The sequence below is a fragment of the Manis javanica genome, chromosome 5 (genome assembly GCF_040802235.1).
Source record: "Manis javanica isolate MJ-LG chromosome 5, MJ_LKY, whole genome shotgun sequence".
Classification (NCBI taxonomy): domain Eukaryota; kingdom Metazoa; phylum Chordata; class Mammalia; order Pholidota; family Manidae; genus Manis; species Manis javanica.
The window spans coordinates 105,951,563-105,973,428 of NC_133160.1; the positions used below are offsets into that span (position 1 = coordinate 105,951,563).

The window sequence follows — 21,866 nt, forward strand, 5'->3', positions numbered from 1 at the left end:
TTACTCTCTAAGAGCAGTGGTTCACAAAGTAGTGCACGGATGGATGGGAGAGGGGAGAGGATTTTGCCACCCCATGGAACATTCAGCAAATCTGGAGGCACTGCTGGCTGTCACAGTAGGGGTGTGCTACTGTCATCTAGAAGCCCAGGACACTGCTTCCCATGACAAACAATTATTCAACCCCCAAATGTCAGTAGTGCTGAAGTTGAAAAACCCAGCTCTGAGGTAATATACTGCAATGAACACACCTTTGTTCCATAGGTTTAATTTAATTTCCAGGCACTGGCCAGGCTGAATGGAGATGTGTTTTGAAGAAGGTAACATTCATTGCAGATGACATGATATTGTACATGAAAAACCCTAAAGAATCCACTCCAAAACCACTAGATCTAATATCTGAATTCAGCAAAGTTGGAGGATACAAAATTAATACGCAGAAATCTGTGGCATTCCTATACACTAACAATGAACTAGCAGAGAGAGAAATCAGGAAAACAATTCCATTCACAATTACATCAAAAAGAATAAAATACCTAGGAATAAACTTAACCAAGGAAGTGAAAGACCTATACTCTGAAAACTACAAGACACTCATGAGAGAAATTAAAGAAGATACCAATAAATGTAAACACATCCCGTGCTCATGGATAGGAAGAATTAATATTGTCAAAATGGCCATCCTGCCTAAAGCAATCTATAGATTCAATGCAATTCCTATTAAAATACCAACAGCATTCTTCAACAAACTAGAGAAAATCGTCCTAAAATTCATATGGAACCACAAAAGACCTTGAATAGCCAAAGCAATCCTGAGAAGGAAGAATAAAGCAGGGGGAATTATGCTCTCCAACTTCAAGCTTTACTACAAAGCCACAGTAATCAAGACAATTTGGTACTGGCACAAGAACAGACCCATAGACCAATGGAACAGACTAGATAGCCCTGATATAAACCCAACCATATATGGTCAATTAATATATGATAAAGGAGCCATGGACATACAATGGAGAAATGACAGCCTCTTCAATAGCTGGTGTTGGCAAAACTGGACAGCTACATGCAAGAGAATGAAACTGGATTATTGTTTAACTCCATACACAAAAGTAAACTCAAAATGGATTAAAGACTTGAATGTAAGTCATGAAACCATAAAACTCTTAGAAGACAACATAGGCAAACATCTCCTGAATATAAGCATGAGCAACTTCTTCCTGAAACCATCTCCTCGAGAAAGGGAAACAAAAGCAAAAATGAACTCACAGGACTATATCAAACTAAAAAGTTTTTGTATGGCAAAGGACATCATCAACAAAACAAAAAGGCATCCTACAATATGGGAGAATATATTTGTAAATGACATATCCGACAAGGGGTTAACATCCAAAATATATAAAGAACTCACACACCTCAACACCCAAAAAGCAAATAACCTGATAAAAAAATGGACAGAGGATATGAAGAGATGGTTCTCCAAAGAAGAAATTCAGATGGCCAACAGATACATGAAAAGATGCTCCATATCACTAATCACCAGGGAAATGCAAATTAAAACCACAATGAGATATCACCTCACACCCATAAGGATGGCCAGCATCGAAAAGACTAAGAACAACAAATGTTGGCGAGGATGCAGAGAAAGCGGAACCCTCATACACTGATGGTGGGAATGTAAGCTAGTTCAACCATTGTGGAAAGCAATATGGAGGTTCCTCAAAAAACTAAAAATAGAAATACCATTTGACCCCGGAATCCCACTTCTTGGAATATACTCAAAGAATACAACTTCTTAGATTCAAAAAGACATGCGCACCCCTATGTTCATTGTGGCACTTTTTACAATAGCCAAGATATGGAAGCAACCTAAGTATCCATCTGTAGATGAATGGATAAAGAAGATGTGGTACATATATACAATGGAATACTATTTAGCCGTAAGAAAGAAACAAATCCTACCATTTGCAACAACATCGATGGAGCTGGAGGACATTATGCTCAGTGAAATAAGCCAGGTAGAGAAAGACAAATGCCAAATGATTTCCCTCATTTGTGGAGTATAACAATGAAGCAAAACTGAAGGAACAAAATGGCAGCAGACTCAGAGACTCCAAGAATGAACTAGTGGTTACCAAAGGGGAGGGGTGTGGGAGGGCGGGTGGGGAGGGAGGGAGAAAGGGACTGACGGGTATTATGTTTAGTACACATGGTATGGGGGATCATGGGGAGAACAGTGCATCACAGAGAAGGGACATGGTGGATCTCTGGCATCTTGCTGCACTGATGGACAGTGACTGCATTGGGGGGTATGGGTGGGGACTTGATAATATGGGTAAATGTAGTAACCACATTATTTTTTCATGTGAAACCTTTATAAGAGTGTATATCAATCATACCTTAATGAAAAATAAAAAATAAAATAATAAAATAAAATAAATTTTAAAAAAAGAAGAAGGTAACATTCAGTCACACCCCCGAGACAGGTATCTATTTTCTCTTCATATAAAACTAGTTCCATTTATCAGACTAAAGACTAGATAAATGACTACTGACATTTTATTTGGTTGGCTTTTTTCAATTTTTATTTTTAAAATATAAGTTTAACAAAAAAAAACATGAGTTCAACAAGGAAAAAATATACCCACTGTCTTATTTGCTTCAAGTATTTTTTAAAGAAAAAAATTATAGATATAGTTAAAGCCAACCTTGCTACCTTTTCTCCTCCCTCCTAGAAGATAACCACCATCATAGTATATATTATTTCCACATACATTTTCTACTCATCTACACCTATCTACATACATATATACAGTATCTGTTTACAGCACTAAATTTTATATAAGTGTTGTTATACTATACATTTTTTCTCTCAACATTGAGATTTGTTTACTTTGTTCTCTTCATGGAAATCTAGTTCATTCATTTTGAACACTGCATAGGATAAATAAACCAGCTTACATATTAAATTTTCTCCCAATGAGTGAGTGAGTGTGTTGTCTCCACATTTTCACTATTTGCATATACTTGTTCATATACACTGTTGTATACACTATTTGTATACACTTGTGTACTTGAATACAACATGCAGAGAGTTTGGGTAGGCTCCCTATCTTAAGGGAAGTGCAATTGTGGGGTTGGAGTATAATAGGCCTTCAACTTTGCCACAGATTGCCAAATTGCTCTCCAAAGGGACTGAACTAAGTTTTCATTATATTGTACTTATAAATAAAGATGACTAATCTTAGAGTTCATAAACAAATAAACAAGCAAAAGAATCAAACCTTTGCCTTCTACAGAGCCACATTAAGACGTGAGGATAAAAACGCTAGTGAATTTTTTCAGAATCACCTATTAAGTAATTTTTGTTTCAAGAACACTTCAAACAAATCAATTATAAAAAATATTTGAAACTGTTAGGGAAATTTATATATGGACCATGTATTAGATGATATTAAGGTATTATTAAGTTTTTTAAAAGGATAATAGCATTGTGGTTATTATTTAAAGTCTTTTTTAAAAAAGGTATGAAAGACATGAAATCTTGTATCTGCATTGTACACTTCAACAAAAAATGAGGATAGACAGGTCAAATATGGCAAAACCTTGACAAATGTTGGCTCAGTCGGGCTCATTACACTCTTCCTCTACTTCTGTGTATTGAAAATTGTCATTTTCCTCATCATCATCACCATCAGCCACAAGACTTACCAATAGAGACAAACTAATAGAAGCAGGTGGACCCACAGCCATGATAAAATCTCAACCTACAACCCTTCCACAGCCCATAACTGGATTATTTTTCTCTCTGCAAGTAGCCAGACAAGTGCCAGGATTTTATCAGTAAGATAACCCTATTAAATACATTATACTCCATATACTTGAGGACAGCAGATACCGATTTGTATTCAGAGAGTTAACTCTGAGACAATAGTACTAAATCAACTTAGCTGATTTAAAGAATATCAAAAATGTCAAAATGAGTATGGGAAAATGATACCGTTCAAATTCCTGTCACAAAATATTATTCCATATTTTCTGTGAATTTAAGAGATTAACTAATCAATTAATGTTGATGTAATCACTGTGGCAAAGCTTTCAACGTGGTTAGTCAAGTCTGACAGCAAGAATTCTGAAATCAAAATTAGAGAGAAATGTCAGGCAGCTTCAATTCTCTCTGAATAGATGTAACAATAGAGGCCTCACAATCACATTTTGTCCTTTGTGTTGGGAGTGATGGGGGTAGAAGATGGCTGGGGGACAAGATATACAGAGCAGAATAGAAGTTTAGCACAAGGGCATAATTAATAGGCCATGTGCCCGCTGCGTAGGGCAAGCAGAGCCTAGGGAGGCAGCCTGCATTCCCACTGCAGATGCTACTCAGTCCAACGACCTTGCTCAAGGGAACAATAGCAAAATGACTGAGCCTCTATTTATTTGTATTGTTTGTGACTCACTCCCAGGGCAAAGGCCAATTTGGGCTTTTATTCCTGCCTGTTGACTTTGAGTTAGTAATCATTCAAAATGTCCTAGTTTCATAATGCAATTAGAATGGAATTAATCTTGAGTCACAAAAATGATATAATTAATTACCTTCATTACAAGTACAATCAAATTACTGACTTATTAAAGTCTGATAGCATCATAGTTCCTGGAAATCAGTCTAGTACCCAAAGAGTGAGGCTGGTGGCTCTTAATAGTCAAAGGCTCTCTAGTGATCACTTGCACTATTTACAAGAGAGCAATATAAAAGTTGCTAAAATATCTATCAGAACACATCCCAGAGTCTGAGGAGATGATGCATTGGGCCACTGGCTGGGGTGGTAAAAGCACAGCTTATGCAAAGAAGAAAAATAAGTCAACACCCTCCTCTTCTCTAGTTGTAGCCTCTAGCCCATCAACTTTCAGAGAAGAAAAACTAAGGTAGAGGTAATGTATATTCTCCACTTAAGTTGTTCAGTATAACATAGTTACTTGAAGGGGGAGAAGATTTATCTTCATCGTGGTATTAACAATGAGAAAAAGTCCTTAAACCGAAAAGAAGGTACAATATTAGAGCTTCTTACAGAGACCTTACTCATGATTATGTCTGGAGTTCAATAGCTTTTTAATAGAAGACATTAGAATATGGCTAAAGGCAGAAGAGAATGCTTTAACCCCAAACATAATGCTTCCCTAGGTTCAGCTTTCAATAAAAGGTTTGCTTATTCAATAAAAGCACAGAAGAAATATAATACAAAAGGGGTTTAACTAGAGAGGGAGACTTGAAAAGTCTTTCAAAAAATGTGCTTCACTATGTAAAACAGAGGCAGAGGAATTTTTGGTGTAGAAAATAAACATAACAATTTTCCCTATTTAGCTAATCTCTCTCAGTTCCCCAAACCCATTATCAGCACTTAAACATTCAGACATCTCACAATCACACCCACACCTCTGAGGCCCTTGGCTTGCCTGTGACCTTGTCTAAACTCTTGACCAGCTGAATACTGCCTTCTGTTAACTTTGGCTTCAGTAAAGAGACATGATGCTCCGCAGGCAGAAGATTATACCAGCCAGGCAGGCATTCAGTGCTCACTGTGTTTCATCACCCTCTGCCGGTATGCCTAAGATTGTAATGCTAAACCACTCTCCACTCTGCTGACTCCCAGGACCAGCATGTCTCAACGGGGCACACACCCTATGGCAAAGATATCCAAGCTGGACAGATGTCAGGATTGGGGCGGAGGTGCACACCACCCACAGGTACGGATTAACAGAGGAAAACACATATCAGAGCCTAAATCAGATCTCCCATGGTCCTTTGCTTAATACACCTATTTAGCATTTATTACAGTGGCCTGTCAGATACTGGTCTCCCCACAGGGGCCATCTCTTATCCATCTCTGGGTCCCCTGTCAAGCTTACAGGGAGCAAATGCTCCACAGCTGCAATAGTCAAGTCCCCATCTCACAGGTGAAAAGGAAGGGCAGCTACTCTGAATGAAACATGGCAAATTTTGTAGACATCAGCCACACTCTAAGCCATTATGATGTATATCTTCTCTCCTGTTCACTTCCACTCTTTCCTGGAGGTACCATGGAAGAGACAAAGACCAAAAATAGACAGACACATGACAAGAAAAAAGAAAAAAAAATTCAACAAGTGAAAATATTCACTTCCATATAGGAGGAAAAACTAAACCAGTGCTGTTGGACACCCTCACCTAGTGACTTTAATTCTCTTAACCTACCAAATTGAAACACCTTGTGCCCTTTTAAATTCATGGCCCAAGACATGCACCACCACCATCCCAATCCATAAGGCCCCACACAATTTCATTTAAGATCGGTGACAGCCCAAAGTCTACCAAGTACAAGAGAAAACCAGCAATAAGATTTGCTCCCCATGGAGATTATAGCCAATGATTCTGTAACATCTTTCTATGTTGACTGATAGTAACTGCACGAGTGGAGGGGTGAGGATTTAATAATATGGGTAACTGTTGAACCACTGTGTTGTATACTTGAAACCAATGTAATATTGTGTATCAACTATGTGGGGGCCCCGCCTACGGCCGAGGCTGAGCCCCACTCTAGCTGGACAATGCCCTAAAGATGGCGCCTGCTTCCCTGTTGGGGATTGGCCCAGCAGACTTCCGTACCCGCGCACAGCTCGTGCTGCCCACTTAGAGTGGCGCGTGACACCTATCTGCTTAAAGGTCACGCATGATACTGTCCCGGATTGGTTGGGTGACTGAATATAAGGGAGCCCGCCGGGAGTGAGAAGAGCTTCCCGACAACTGCTGTAACCTCCGTGAGAGATTAGACAATAAAGCCTAGAGAAGAATCAAGACCTTGGGCGTGTTGCTTTGGTCCCTGAAGAGTGGCGACAAACTATACTTCAATAAGAAAAATACTTAAAATTAATTAATTAAATAAATAAAATCACCTAAAATTCTGCCATTGGAGGCAAAAAGTTTGCTCTCTCCTTAAATCATAAGGACACACATTAAAAATATGTACCCCAAAATAAAAAAGTTATAGAGTCTGCTATATCTGAGAGAAATTATCTGACAATAAAGAGAGAATCATATATAGCCAGAAATGTCCAATCTTGGTAAAAATGTTATTGGTGGTAATACTTTGGTGTTTTTAAGTACACACCACAACAATCTACTAGTTGCTCCAATCATTTTACTATAATGATCTAATTACACCAAAACGTGCAGGTGTTTTTCACTCAAATATTTTACCTTCAAAACAAATTATACTCTACTATAATATATAATTTCTACAATTTCTCTTAGACAAGCCTCCAGAAGACAAATTCCTTCTAATGCAGTGTTTGTCATTTTGGCCATCTTTAATCCTAAATTAAATGGATACAAAATTGTTTCTACATTATTTTTGAAAAAAACATAAAGCTTAATCTTTTAATTAAACTGCATGATTTATTTCTTCCTAGTTTCATAGCCAGTGCTCTCACAGAATACTACACCCCTATGAGGCCAGTGCCCTAAACAATTCCTAAATTCTTACCCCAAATGAAAGGATTTATGGACAAAAGCAAAGCACAAAGTGAGGTGTGATTTGTGGTGATACCAAGCTTATTTCATGAGAGAGTTATTGATTTTATGTATTACCAATGAACCTTTAAAAGGGAAGAGTATTCTGAAGACCATTTTTGAGAACCGTAAGTTAGAATAAGGTGCAAGGTGCTAATGAAACCTCAAAAGCTGGTTTAACCCCAAAGTAGTCTTAGTCTTCAAAAAAATAAACATTTACAACATCTTCAAAACTAGGGGTACCCACCTTTAAATGTATGCCTTTAGAAATACCCTGTAAGAACACATAAGCACTAAGCCTCTTTTACAGTAAAAACCCATTCAAAACAAAGGCAGCTGCAATTTTGCATAAAGGAAACAGTTATGAACAATCCAAGACTTACAGAATGCACTGCTCTCTGCATATTTCAAGCCCAAACTGGGTAGATATAAATTTACCCAGTTTCAATATTTAAATCATAATAAAAAGGAAGACTTACCAACAGAAGCTGAGTTTTTAAGAACTGACTCCTTTGAGACTCCTTTTTCAATTCGTATTGTAGCCCACTGTTCAAAAATAAGAAGCATTAATTTAAACTGTTCTACAGACACAACGTCAAATATTTAAACCATGCTTATACAGAAGTGAAATTAAACATTAAGCCCTGGTGCTTTCTGAATTAAAGGGATACCCCAGTGCAGTGAACCCAGTACTGCCAGGTATACTCTTACATGACTTCCTGACAATACCCTAATAAAATGACAAAAAAATTATGTTTAGCCTACTTACACCCCTCACACACCTCTGGTACCCCAATAAATTACTCCTTGAGAAGTTCGTGATATGTGTCGAGCCAGGTCACAGGTTACAGCATCAAAATTGTCTGGGTTTGAAGTTACTTAATCCCTCTAGGCCTCAATTTTTTCATTTGTAAAATGAGGATGATGTATCCTATCCCATAAGGCTGCTATGATACTTACGTGAGATTAACACATGTAAAGACATAAATACTGGGCCCAGAGAGTAACTATAATTTTCATAACAAATTAAACATTGAGGGGTAAGATACACTCAAAGAGGACTAATTGGGTGCATCAGAAATTAGCTTGCATATTGAGGCAGTGTGACACTTGGAAAGCTGGAAAAAAATCAGTGAATTCACTAACTGTAGAGCTCACCTGCCCATCTGGCCACTTACTTCTAATAAGATGCACAGGGAAAGGGTTATGATTATGAGGAATCACAGGTTGAAGAGAATTTAAGAACAGGAAAAAATCAACTCTCATTTGTTCTGAATGTATATAGAGGCATAAAGAAATATACAGGATGTGATTTGTCATTTTCTTTTTATACTTTTTTTATGCCTTTCCAAAATTATCTACTATTAACATCATAGTTCAAAACCTGCAAGTTAACTTTGTTGACAGCATTCCAGGAAATCCCAATGGCGATTTTTCTAGTTTAGAACAATTAAACTTAAGTATTATTTAGATGATCACAATTTCAGAAGCTAACAATGTCTAAATTCACTGATTTAGGGAGGAGAGGGAAGGTGCAAAATAAGAGGTAAAAGGCATGGTAATAATTTTGACTAGGACTTAAGCACCCTTGAAAGGGCAAAAAGACAGAGTTTATTGACTATGTCAGACAAAAACCTCAGTTATTCCTCTGGTCAGAGGGCTTAAAACAGAGAAGTTAAAATTTTTTTTCAAGTAAATAAGAAAGTAACTGATACAAAATAAGTGACCTAAAACATGTACATGAATGTCAAGGAGTAAGGCATGATCTGACTGTGTCAGGACTCCTGCACAAGATCCCAAGGAGCCAAAGAGGAACATGCCATTTACACTTACAGAAAGGCCTATAAATAGAGGCCTGATCTTCCAGGTGTCAAGTGGCAAGTTACAAATAATAATAAGACTCAATCTTAATCTGGTTGCATCCTTTTCTTTTCCTTGCTGATTGAGAAGAAGTGTTCTCAAACTCCAGACTTAGACCTCCCATCTGCTCTCAACAGAGGGAAAGGTTTATTTCCATGGTTTTTCACTTTAAAATCTATTATCATGTATAAGTAGACCAAAGATATGATTAAAATAAAATGTTATAAATAATCAATCATTGATATCTTGGAATTCACTTTTTTATTGTAACTATTTGATTTTATATTTTATATAAATAATTACCATAGACTGGGATAATTATTCCATGCTCATATCATGGAAATTATTGATATTTTGTGGCTGTGATGGGCTGAATTGTGTCCCCTCCAAAATTCACATAATTCACATGCTGAAGCCCTAAACTAGCACCCTGCCACACCCTGTACCTCAGAATGTGACTGTATTTGTATAGAACCTGTTCAAAAGGGTTTAATTTTGACAAAGTTAAAATGAGAGCCTTAGAGTAGCTCCTAATCCATCTGCCTGGTGTCCTTATAACAGTTAATTTGGACACACATAAGGCTGCCAGGGATGCGCACGCACAGAGGAACGGACTTGTGCAGACACAGAGAAAAGGCAGCCAATGCAAGCCAATGAAAGAGGCCTCGGAAGAAACCAAACCTGTTGACATCTTGATCTTGGACTTTCAGCCTCCAAAACTGAGAGAAATAAACTTCTAAGCCACCTAGTCTGTGGTACTTGTTACAGCAGCTCCAGCACCCTAACACGGGGGGGGGTACATTCTTCAGGTACCACACTGGGGCACGAAGAGCTCCATGCTCTGTCGCCAGACAAGTATCAGAATGAGTAACACCTCTGAAACGATAACTCTAAAGGTTTGTCCTACAAAATGCTCTTAGTGTTCAAGACTAGCAAACGCTAAGGTTGGAGAAATCATTTAATCAAAGGGAATTTGTACTGGAAAACCATTTTCCTCTTTGGGCTTACTCCCCAGAGAGAGTGAAAAGTGCCAGTGATTTGCAGCCAGACAGATGTACACATGAATTGCAATTCTGCCACTTCCCAGCTAATCATCACAGACAAAAGATGTCAACCTCTTGGGGCCTCAATTTCATCATCTCTAAACCAAAGACAATACCAAGGGTGTTTATAAAGATTAAGGTAGATAATCTATCCAATGCCTACCACACAATAGGCTAAGAAGTAAAATGACAAGTGTTAGCTTCCTCCTCCCTCTATGTATCCTACACTTTATTTAGGTTCCAAAATGATCAGTTTTTTCCAAACCATCAGTGCATCTCCCAATAAATAGCAATTTCTCTTTTACTGTACCAGCTTCTGTAGCTAATCAGGTTAAGTTCAAATGCAGAGGTAGAGTTTCTCTTTATAGATTTTAAACCTTCTTCAGAGGCATCTCAGAACAAAGGCACCATGGAAGATACATGCCTATCCACAAGGTGACCCTCAAGTTCAAGAGTGGCTCGCAACAATCCCCAGTACTGCTCCCCACCCCACTCCCTCCTGCGGGGAAAAGCTGAAAAACACTTTCAGGCAGCTTCTCACTCCACTTAATGTCAAATTCCTCTTGGAAAGGAAAAAGTAGCTGTCTCCACTGCACCAAAATGAATTAAAGGGTTAAGTCTTTTGAAAGTTTAGGTCAAAAGCTTACAGAATTGTGACATCATCTCCTAGACAATTACAATTTTCAGCTTTCACACTACTAAGACAGTTAAGAATGGACTATAGAGAGAAACAGAACAAAAAAAATGTGTAAAATTATATAACAGTTCAAAATACTAGGCTTACTCCAACAACAGCAGGTCACCATCTTTAGTGTAATAACACTGGTCTATCTGAAAGATGAAAAGCCCTGGGTTGCCACTTTCCTCTCCTGTGTCTAAACCAGATACCACTACAGGATTACAGTTCTTCCCTGATGATCCCAGCTGCTCCCAAACACAGGGTGCTCCAGGCAGCTATAGCCAACATGTAAGAGCTGGCACATGAAATGAACCACTTCTAATTCCACATTCGCTGAGAAGCTCTCTTCCCTAATGATTGGTCTTAGCAAAAAAGGGTAGTTCCTTATGCTGCCATCTACCTGGTTTCCGATCTAAGTGCTCTGTCTCCCACTACAGGTAGAAAATTGAGAGTCTGATTAACAAGAAGTACATCTCTGACAGTCTCTTCAACTCTAGATGGACAAAAATTAAAACCTGAGTCCCTACCAAACTGAAGGCCAGATCCTGGACTGGATGTATCTCTTCAAAGTATAGTAGTTACTTGCCAGACTGACAGCCAAGTAGCAGGCCTCTCTCATTGACATCTCTTCAGCTGTACCTTGAATTACTAAAGCAAGACATACAGGAGTCAGCAGCTGAAAACCAGTGAATATAACTTTCCATCACTGCACTCTCACTTGGGGTATAAATCCCAAAAGACATTGCTGTGTGGGAGAACAATTCAATCATTTCAGAGTTCTCAAAAAGTGAACACCAGCTGGAGAGGATCATCTGCTATGGAGAGAGTATTCTGAAAAAGATCTAACAGTAGGAAGCAGGTAGGAAATTCACAGTATAGTGTGACCAAGTTCAGAGTGTGCAGTCAATATGAAGGGTCCAAAATTGAAGTATCTCCCAAGTAGAAACAACAGAACTTTTAAAACATGAGAGCAGAGGAGGAAGAATCAAATATAACTTCAAAGACTAAACAAAAAAAAAGCCACAAAGAGGAAGCGCAACAAAAATCTGGGGTAAAACAGGAGATTGACAGATAAAAGAGATTGGCAAGAGATCAGCAGGTTAGAGACATGTATCTTGGAGCCACCCTACTAGCTGAGAGAGAAGAGCAGATAGAGGCAAGCCCTGGAGGCAAACAGAAAATAAGGGCAGAAAAATGAGAACTATATTAATAGGTACTGTAGAAGTTACAGAAACCAGGATGCTAGAATCTAAATAATAATATTATTCTTTTAATAGCACCTAATATGTACAAGCACCCTTCTAAAATGCTTCACATTTTAATTCACATAACCAACCATCTGGTAATAGGTATTACTGTTACTCCTCCTTTATAGATAAGGAAAATGAGGCACAAGAAAAGGTGACTTCCCTAAAGGCACATCTTGAGGAGCAGACCCTGGGTTTTGGTACCAAATCTTAGCCAGTCTGTACTCTAACCACTTAGCTACAGTCCCTCTCCTAAGACTCCTGTCTCCTCTTAATTGGCGCAAACCACTGACCTTCTCTAAATCTCAGGTTCCTTACCTGTAAAAGGGGGATAACACTTGTGCTCCCTACCTTCCAAGGCTTTGGGAAGCATCTGATGAGGGAAGCATCTAATATAATAAAGCCCTGTAAGGTAACCTGCAGCTGCTCCCTACCGAGCCCACTTCCATCTAACACCTTTATTGCAAAATTTGGAAACAGTAGTATAGGGGGCTCTGAAGGCAAAGAATGTAGATTTTCAATGACATTTCAAATGCCACTGGTTAGATAAAATGTCCATAACTCCCTTAAAATATAATCTTGATTTCTTTCTACCTTCCAGCAATTTGTTTCTTATCTTGAGCATAAACCAGATGCCTTTCTGAAGGACAGGATGCCTTAGTACATGAAAGGACCTCTGAACCTGGGGCTGTAAAAACTAAGCAGACTGAAGTGACAGCTGCACTGCACAATGGATATAAAGACGCCGAGGATATAAAAGGCGGTTACATCGTTATTCTAACTGGTAAAAATACTAACAGAGCAGGGGTGGTTCTGCCTTCAACCAGAGGAATAGGGTGGTCCAGGGTTCTCAGCCCGGATCCCTCCAACTCTGCAGGGGTAGCCACGATGCTGTCTTCTCGCTACTGCGGAGAATAAACTGCAATGCACACCCCTCCTGACCACTGACCTTCGGAACTGGCCCCCTCGTGTTAGCTCGGCCCCCACAGCTCTCCCCCAGCCACCTCCAACCCGGCTTCTCCCTAAAGCCCTCTGAGTCGCAGGGGCGTCACATCCCTCCTGTCACTCACCTCTAAAGTTTTCACCAAGATCTTCATGTAGACCTCGGAGATGCCCAAAGACACCCCGAAGGCCGAAGGCAGAAGGATGAAGCCAAGTACGAGCGTCAGCCAAGTGGAAAGGATCTTCCCGGCCAGCTCTGCGCCGTCCATGGCTCGGCGCACCCTCTCGGAAGAGGTCCACAGAGCAGATCCGAGCGCGACAGCTGTTCCTCTCCCCAGGCAGTCGGGCGGCCGCTCTGGGAGCAGAGCAGCGCAGCCCGGCTCCGCAGAATCAGCGGCGCCGCCTCCGGGCGCTCACGTCTGCAGGGAAAAGAAGGAAGGAAAAAAACTTTCAGAACGGCGGCAATTTCCTTCCTTCCTTTTCGGGCTCCTCCTCGCCCGGGCCGGTTAACTCCCTCTGCGCCGGAGGCCCAGGCCCGCGCCGTAGCCTCCCCAGCCGCGTGCGCAGACCTGGAAGCGCCGGCCAGAGGACGCGACTGGAGGTGAGCGAAGTGACACAGCGGCGCGCGTAGGGCCGCGAGCGCAGCCGGGAACGCGCCCCACCCTTGTGCCTGATTTCCTCCCGGTGGCGCTTGCGACAGCTCAGCGGCTGACGCACGAAGGCCCTCCCGCAGCGAGGATTCCCGCGGCAGCACCTCCCCGCCGCACTCCGGCGGCCGGAGGGACTGGCGCCGGGCCGAGGACTGCGCTGGTGACGGGCTGCGCTCGGCCGTCCGGCGCCCTGTTTCTGCTTCTGCCCTCGCCGCACGTCCTCCGCCACCCCACGCGGAGCTTCCAGGTGGGAACTGCCCCGAGAGCGCCGCAGCCCCCGGGGCCGTCTCCCTTCTTTTCCTCACCCCCCCCTCCCCCGTCACTCTCGGCAAAGGTCTTTCAGGGAGCAGAGTTGTCATCTGCAAAATGTTAGCATTTTCTTCACCCCCAGAATGAACTGTTGACGTGTCCCGGACGTTTGGGAAAGGTCTTGTTTTGTGGGTGTAAAACGACCTTTTGAAAGGCTTTCAAGAAGAGAAATGTACCGAGCGCTGCTGAGCTGCGGTTTGCGCGGCTTCCAGGTCTCCCCCTCCCTCCGCTTCGGAGCTCTGGGGCGATGTCTTACTGGTCGCCTCCTGAAAGCCCTCTCCTCACTTCCCCCACTCCGCTCAGCGGCCGTCTCCCTGGCACAGAAACAGTTCGGCTGCGGATCGCCCTCTTCCTGGGGGAAGATTCAAAGCACAGTTCCTGTACCCAACACTTCCAAAGAACAGAAGCTGCAGAAAAACGCCCGGCTGCTGCAAGCGTCCTGGGCACTCAGTGCCCCGCTGCTGCCTTGTTGGCCCTTGTAAGAGCAATGACAGACAAAATCCTGTATGCGTATTTGCTCCACTGCAGTTCTTGTCTCTTAGAAACCTGATGTGTTTTTAAAAATGAGCATGAGAATGGATGTCGAGACTGTAGTAGGAAGAAAATCAGACTGTCCAATGTTTCCATATCGTCACTGAATGGGGACCAAAATCTCACACAGGGTTCTTTCAGGTTATTTTAAGCTGAAAAAACTGGGAGGGCCAGAAAACTGAATTGAAACAGTATTGATAGCAAATAGTGCAAAGAGAGGTCTGCCCCTGCCCCAGGTGTGGAGGAAGTGGGGAATGGAAGGGAAGAGAGAAACCCCACTGCAAATAATGTAAATGTTTGTCCTCTTTGGGCATCCAGCCAAGTAGGTGTCACAAGCTGCCTCCCCCACAAGAAATGGGAAAAAAATATAACTTGTTCGTAAAAACCAAGTTATAAATGAAGATGTTTCAGGTGCTTGGTTTCTCAAAATTAAACCCCTCTATAGTCTGTGGTTTACAAAATGAGGAAAATACAATTGCCAAAATCTGTCCAAAATTCTTGCTGAAAACAGAGACATATTTTGCACAAAACCTCAAAGATTATATTGGCTCTTACCCTTCTTTTATTTTGAGCAATTCATTTAGTCCTTCTGTACTTCAGCTTCAGCTTTCTCATCAATAAAACAGATTCTTTTTTTAGGGTGAAAAGTGATTATGAGTTGAAAGTGCTTTGTTAACAACAAAGCAGAGATCAGAAAGCAGCTTGGTGCAAGTGCAAAAGCCCTCCATCCTTTTCTAACCTAAAACACAAAGGAGCAAGATAGGCTCACCTTTGCAAATGAAGGAGGGAAGGAGAAGGAAGAAATGAAGTGGCAGATGGTCCCACTGCTCTCTGCCAGTTTCTCCCTGTACTCCAGCCTCTCCTGTACCCCCTGAGGATCTTTCAGTTAAATCTTGGGATAAAATCCTCCCCCACTTCCTGCAGTTAGGACTCCCTTCACTTGCTGTATTAGTTTCCCAGGGCTACTTTAACAAAGCATCACAGACTTAGTGACTTAAAACAACAGAAATTTATTCTTTCAATTCTGGAGGCCAGAAATCTGAAATCCAGACGCAGGACCAAGCTCCCTCCAAAGCTCCTGGGGAGAGCCTTTCCTCGCTTATTCAGCTTCTGATGACTCTCAGTATTCCTTGGCTTGTGGAAGCCGAAGTCCAGTCTCTGCCTCTGTCTTCTTGGTATGTCTCTTCTTCCCAACCAAAATAGAAGAGCTGTGTTACTTTCTCAAGCAAATAGAAGATCTTATCTGAGGACTCTGTATCATTTACATCCTTATACCCATGTTTTGACAGCAATTGTGCAAAATGTGTCAGAGAAGTTTAGGCTAAAAAACTTGGAGCACAGGTCAATACTCTCATGAATAGATGCCTATGGCAAATAAGATTCCATAGCTAGAAGCAAATGATGAATATTGATTCAATTTAAGAGGTAGGACAGAACTGAGAAATCTGGTAGTGAGGCAGATTGGTGAAGAATTTTATTAAATAGACAGGTTTTACATTTTATCTCCAGTCTCTGAAAAAGACCTCTCTTTTCCCTGATTTCACACCTTTCTTAGGCATTCATCATATCCTGCCTTGATTTGTGTATGTACTTTATTGTCCCACTGTAAATACCTAAATACCGGGAATTGTATCATTCATCTTTCATGCCCTGCCCATTATTTCACCTCTTCTCTACCTAAGAAAGCACAGGATTTTACTTCATGCTACACTACTGTTCAAAGCCAGAAGTGACTTTCCTGATGGTCATAAATTAAAGTTCAACTATCAAACATCTTAGCCTAGATCTTTAAAGCACTCCAGTTTTAACTCCCATCACATTCCAACAAAGTGTTTCTTACCTGCCTGGTTTCTGCAGGGTTTCTTCTTCTCTGGGTCTCTGATCGTGTCACAGTTCCCCCTGCCCCACCCACACCACTCTCCTGATCTCTCATTCAAATTCCTTACTTCACAGTTGAGAGATCCAACTTGGGGATCCTGCCAGCTGCTGAGTCTCTGCATTCCAATTTTGCATTCCAGAACTGGGGAAATAACCGCAGAATGGATTCAGGGACTCAACTCGATCCACTGTTAGATGAACCTGAGCTAAAATCCCCTTGTTCACCTGACTTCCATAAACTACTATTTTCACTGATAGATCAGAATGACATTTTGGGTCTCTCCAAGTTAGTATCAATTTAGAAACACTATCCAGTATTCCCTGAATAATCTGATGATTTCCCTTTCTTCAATGTATAGTCATGCTGGTAAATGGCCACATGTACCTTTGAGGAAGACTGGGAGTCGGATTAACAGTATAAAACTTTGGCCCTCCTCAAGGAGACCCAGATTCCCTTTCTTTGTGTGGCTCTCGGTCTATAAGCTGGCTCAAGTTTGGGACTTAATTGAGAGATCATGACTAGCTGTTTTGTGATTCAAGTTAAGACTTATGTTGACTAATCCTAGACCTCTTCCACTTACACAGAATACAAATGAGAATTTAGTAGATTGACCATCTACTTCTATCCATCAATTAGTCAACACCACAGGTTTCTTTGAATCAGGTTATTCTGACTGCTACCTGACTCCCTCTGCTGTCCATTACAATCATCACAGCCACCGCCTTTGGCTGTCAAGTGCAGCCACTTGGGCCCTGCCTTACTGGATTCCCATTATCCCCATTGCATTTAGGGATCCCAGTTCAATGGTAGCAATTCCCACTGTAAATTCTGACTTACAGAGAAGAGCAACCACAGAGCTCTTCAAGCATCCTGGGGCTCCCTTCACAAATATATTTCTCACAGTTGAGGTAAAAGTATGTCATTGGACCTTCCCAGGGTGAATGATCAGGTCCTACATGATAAATCTACTCTAAGATCCCAATCTCCCTATGCCTTTGGCTACTATCCTCTAAAGCATACAAAGGCAGTCCTGGTGTTTTCACCTTTTAGCATAGACCACCTTGGGTCCATATTCCAGACTGCAAGTTAAACTGTTAAGAGTCTTCTCTAACCCCTAAACTAAAATACCAAACCTGCAATTTCTGCTTAGTGGGCACATCTCCATAAATTTCACCTGATCCAAGTTTCCATTCCTTCCAACATTCTCCCACACCATTAATGTCCATTCCCACACATACTCCCCGATTTCTCCCTGTGTAAATGGGGAAAGTCATGCACTTCTTTGGGGGCACAGCACACCTACTCAGGGGTCACACTTTGTGCAGTGCTTTCTGTGGCTGCTGGGACTTGAGCTTAGTGACAGGTCTAGAGGCAGAGAGTGGTGAAGGCAGGTTCTGAGGCACATCAGCAACATCTTGAAAGGCAAGTGCCTCAGAGGAGCCTTACAGGTTCTTCGGGCAAAGGAGGGCCAATTTCTAGAGGCAGAAGTAGAAAGCTCCATCCCCAACTCAGCAGAATGTCCTCGGCTTCATGAAGATCTGCCCACACAGCCCCATGCCGGTTTTCAGGATCCTGTTCCTTTCTGATCAATGCCTTCATCTTTACGTTATACACTGGCTGCTCACAGGATGGGACTGTGAGTTCGGTTTTCAACAATCCTGGCCCATGACTACAGAAGTCAAGGGTTTCTTTGGGGGCAGATATAGAAGCTTTCAGGTCACTTCTTTGGAACTTGACCTAAGAATTTGAAGTGCTGAGCTCACTTTTCTATCCCTACTCAGGAGTACAGTTGGAGCAATCAGCCAGCCTCCTTAGTTTAACTAAAATGTTCTGAAATAGCAAATACACAGTCACCCAGAACCTTGCCTTCTACTGATATTGATTAGGAGCCTCCAAGGGATAATTTGTGTATCTCTTATCCTCTCATGTCATGAACTACAAATGCCCTTGTTACCCCGCAGACAGAGGTAGTAGTGCCTTTAAATCTAACCAGATTAGAAAATCAACTCCAGAAAACTCATCCTTACAATTCTGTTCTTCTATAAGCACTTCTGCTACCAAAATAGAGTTAAACCGAGGAAGCAAACAGTGGCAGATATATATTACGAGATATACTACAAGGAATCACTTACGCTTTGTGGGGGCTGGCCAGGCAAGTCTGAAACCCACAGGACAGGATGTCAGGAAGGGCAGGCTGCACATCTCAGGCAGGAGAAGCTGCTGTCCACAGATGGAGCTTCTTCAGAAAAGCCTTAGCTCTGTTTTTAAGGCATTTGAACTGATCCGCTTGGGCACACCCAAATTATCCAGGATAAGCTCCCTTACTTAAAGTCAAGTGACTACATACTTTAATCACATGTAAAGCAACTTCACAGCAACACCTAGATGAATGTTTGAGAAACTCAGGACTGTAGCCTTTCCAGGTGAATGCATCAAAACGACCATTAGGCACATGTGAGAGAGAATGAAGGCAAAAAGGGAAAACAGCATCTTAATATTACTATAAAAATAGTGTAACTTTACACACCCCTTGAAAGGGTGTCAGACCACTTCAAGAGTCCCTAGACTGTACTTTGAGAACTACTGCTCTACATAAAATTATTTCTCCAACTGAAAAACAACAGTGCATGGGGGACATTATTTACAGTAGAGTTGCCTCATACCTCATGCCTAACTATGTGAGTTAAATTATATAACTAAAAAAATGAAAAGAGCAAAGACGATATAGTGGCCATTCCACTCAGGGAGCTTTTTGAGATGGGGAATACAAGTCTGTTTTTCCTTCTAAAGAGCTCAGTTCCTGAAACAGGTGGAGGGTGTCTCTCAAAGTCCCCCCTGAGTGTGATTCTATTGTGTAAAACTAGACTGCATATTTTCAAACTGCTTAGCCCTAAAATCCAGGCACTACGTCATCTGGGCTCAGTCCAAGAAGCAATGAATCTATTCTGGTATTAGAGGAAAACTGCCTGGTGAGAGGTAGTCTATTGGTCTCCATGATGGAGCATTCCTAAGGACCTTTTCAAAGGATGATTTTGACACCCCCAGTCTTTTCTTTTTGGGTGGACTTAGAACAGAACTCTCAGATATAGGTTGTGACCCCACTAATTCTAATCAATAGTCTGATTGGGGACCACTATTACAGGACCAAATATCTGAATCTACTACATCAAATCTTCAAAAGTGATATGAGAACTAGAGGTGAAATTTTTCATCCCAAGGCAAACTGTTATGATATAGTGATATACTCAATGTACACTTGCCAAATTGGACAGAATGTCCCAAATGGGCAAGAATGCAGCTTCCAGGAGTGTACACAGTGGGAAGAGAAGCCTCTGGCCAGAAAGTCTAGGCCTGCCTCTTCCCAATCCTTTTATTCACTGATCATATATAAATCAGCAGTCAGGAACTAGAGGGCCTTTGCAAGGGCCCATCCAATGTTTTTTAGAAAATTTGAATTGCTTACTGACATATTAAAATATGCACTAACATTAGAATGTCTGGATTTTCTTGGACTCAGCCAGCACTGGGCTTGCTCCCTGCAGTACATAACCTCTCCAGTGTACTCTGTCTCCACGCTGCTCGTGGTCTTTTCCTATCACCATGGCACTGATGTATTTCTTGCAGTACAACAGAGTTAAGAAGAAAATAACATGTACTTTGTACCAAAGTACTTATACCAGATTTTTCTCAAGCCCAGCCTATTTCTTCATTTTCATTACTTGCTCAGCCTCTTTTAGTTGGTTTTTTAATTTGAATGTAGATAGCCCCATTGAATCCGAATTTCTTCCACCAGAAGTTTGATTATCTCATCACTACCAAAACTTTAGATTGTCAGTATTCCTAAGAGCTGGATCTCACAAAGAAATGTTTTCTTTTTCTTTTTTCTTTCTTTCTTTCTTTCCTTGTTCCCTCTTCCCCTCCTTCCTTCCTACCTCCCTCCCTCCCTCCTTTCTTTCCTTCCTTTCTTTCTTTCCTCCTTTCTTCCTTTCTTCCTTTTTTTTTTTCTGTTTAGAAAGAGCCCAGTGTCCCAAGATAATAATAAGACCAAAGATGTCCCCATACAGTTCATCACCTCTAAGGAAGAGGAGTGAGATAATGACAGAGGAGAATAAAATTGGAGGGTAGTGAAATGCTGGCAAATGTTTCCATTAAGAAACCTCTCACTTGGGGAGGGTCTTCCTCAAGCAGTTGTAATCACTTTATTCCCAGTAATACCCACTTTGACATAATTTATCAACCTTCCCAAAATAGTTCTCTAATTTTGGAAGAATCATTACATTATTATCATAACCACTAAAATATTTAACAGATTTTTTTAATTGAGTTCATATTTGAAGTTTCTGGATAATAGCAACATTTTGCTCTGAGACTGATACTGTAGCTAGCTTTCTGACTTTACCTGAGAGTGGGTAAAGTCCTCATCTCACTGGCTGAAGTATTGCACCGTATTTACACACTTCCACATACACATACATGTATGTAGATGGGTCTTGATGATTTGGTGGTTCCAGTCATGGTTTCAGGATTTTAATTATCTAATGGTATAATCAATCACACACCAAAATTCATTCATAAATGGAAAATTTGTCATAGAGATTGATTTTCTCTCTTCTGTCCTTAAAATAGTCACACTTCAGGGAAAATAAAAAACTTTTAAAAATAAAAATTTTTTAAAACTGAATGCAGGTCCGAATTAGATATGTGGACAACTGGTAATAAATGGACACTGGCATTTTAAATATTATTTAGGGGGCATGCTTTCTCTTCACTAAAGCAGAATAAAAAGAAGTAGATTAATAATTAAAGAGAAGACTGAAATTTATCCCATGATTAGTCTGGGAGTCTCTCATTCTACAAGTTCATAAGTTAAAAACCTTTTCAAATCATAAGAGTTGCCTTTATTTAGCAGATTGCTGTTGCCACCCTGTATATATAGTGCTAAAGTTCACTTCTACATTTTGCGCAGAGAACGACTAGCTGACAACAATTAAAAAGAAAACAACCTACTGATTAATTAGTAGCTTCAATGTACTCTGACCTCTGTTAAAGATAAAATCTTTTCAATCACCGTAATGATTGTTACAACACATTCCTGTTACTTGTAGCACTCCACCCATTACTCTTTATTTATCCACTCCTGGTATCTCCTGTCTGGAGTCTTGAGGAAAAACATTCCCCTCTCCAAACCAAAG

General features: G+C 40.9%; 1 protein-coding gene and 1 long non-coding RNA gene across 6 annotated transcripts in view; one reads left to right on the forward strand and one right to left on the reverse strand.

Annotated features, from left to right (window-relative positions):
* GPAT3 (glycerol-3-phosphate acyltransferase 3) overlaps positions 1-16,683 on the reverse strand; it is a 57,389-nt gene extending 40,706 nt beyond the window's left edge. The window contains exons 1-3 of one of the 5 annotated variants that reach the window (XM_017655449.3): positions 16,636-16,683; positions 13,434-13,724; positions 8,014-8,080 (exon numbers count right to left, since the gene is read on the reverse strand). In XM_017655449.3, the coding sequence (XP_017510938.1) occupies positions 8,014-8,080; positions 13,434-13,574 (208 nt within the window). In that variant the 5' untranslated portion in view covers positions 13,575-13,724; positions 16,636-16,683. The other 4 variants (XM_073237361.1, XM_017655447.3, XM_017655446.3 and 1 more) reach the window with 4 other exon arrangements.
* Positions 14,062-16,568, forward strand: LOC140849600 (uncharacterized). The gene is made up of 2 exons (XR_012131684.1): positions 14,062-14,202; positions 14,568-16,568. It is a non-coding gene; the product is annotated as an uncharacterized lncRNA (long non-coding RNA).
* Positions 16,684-21,866: the final 5,183 nt, after the last annotated feature.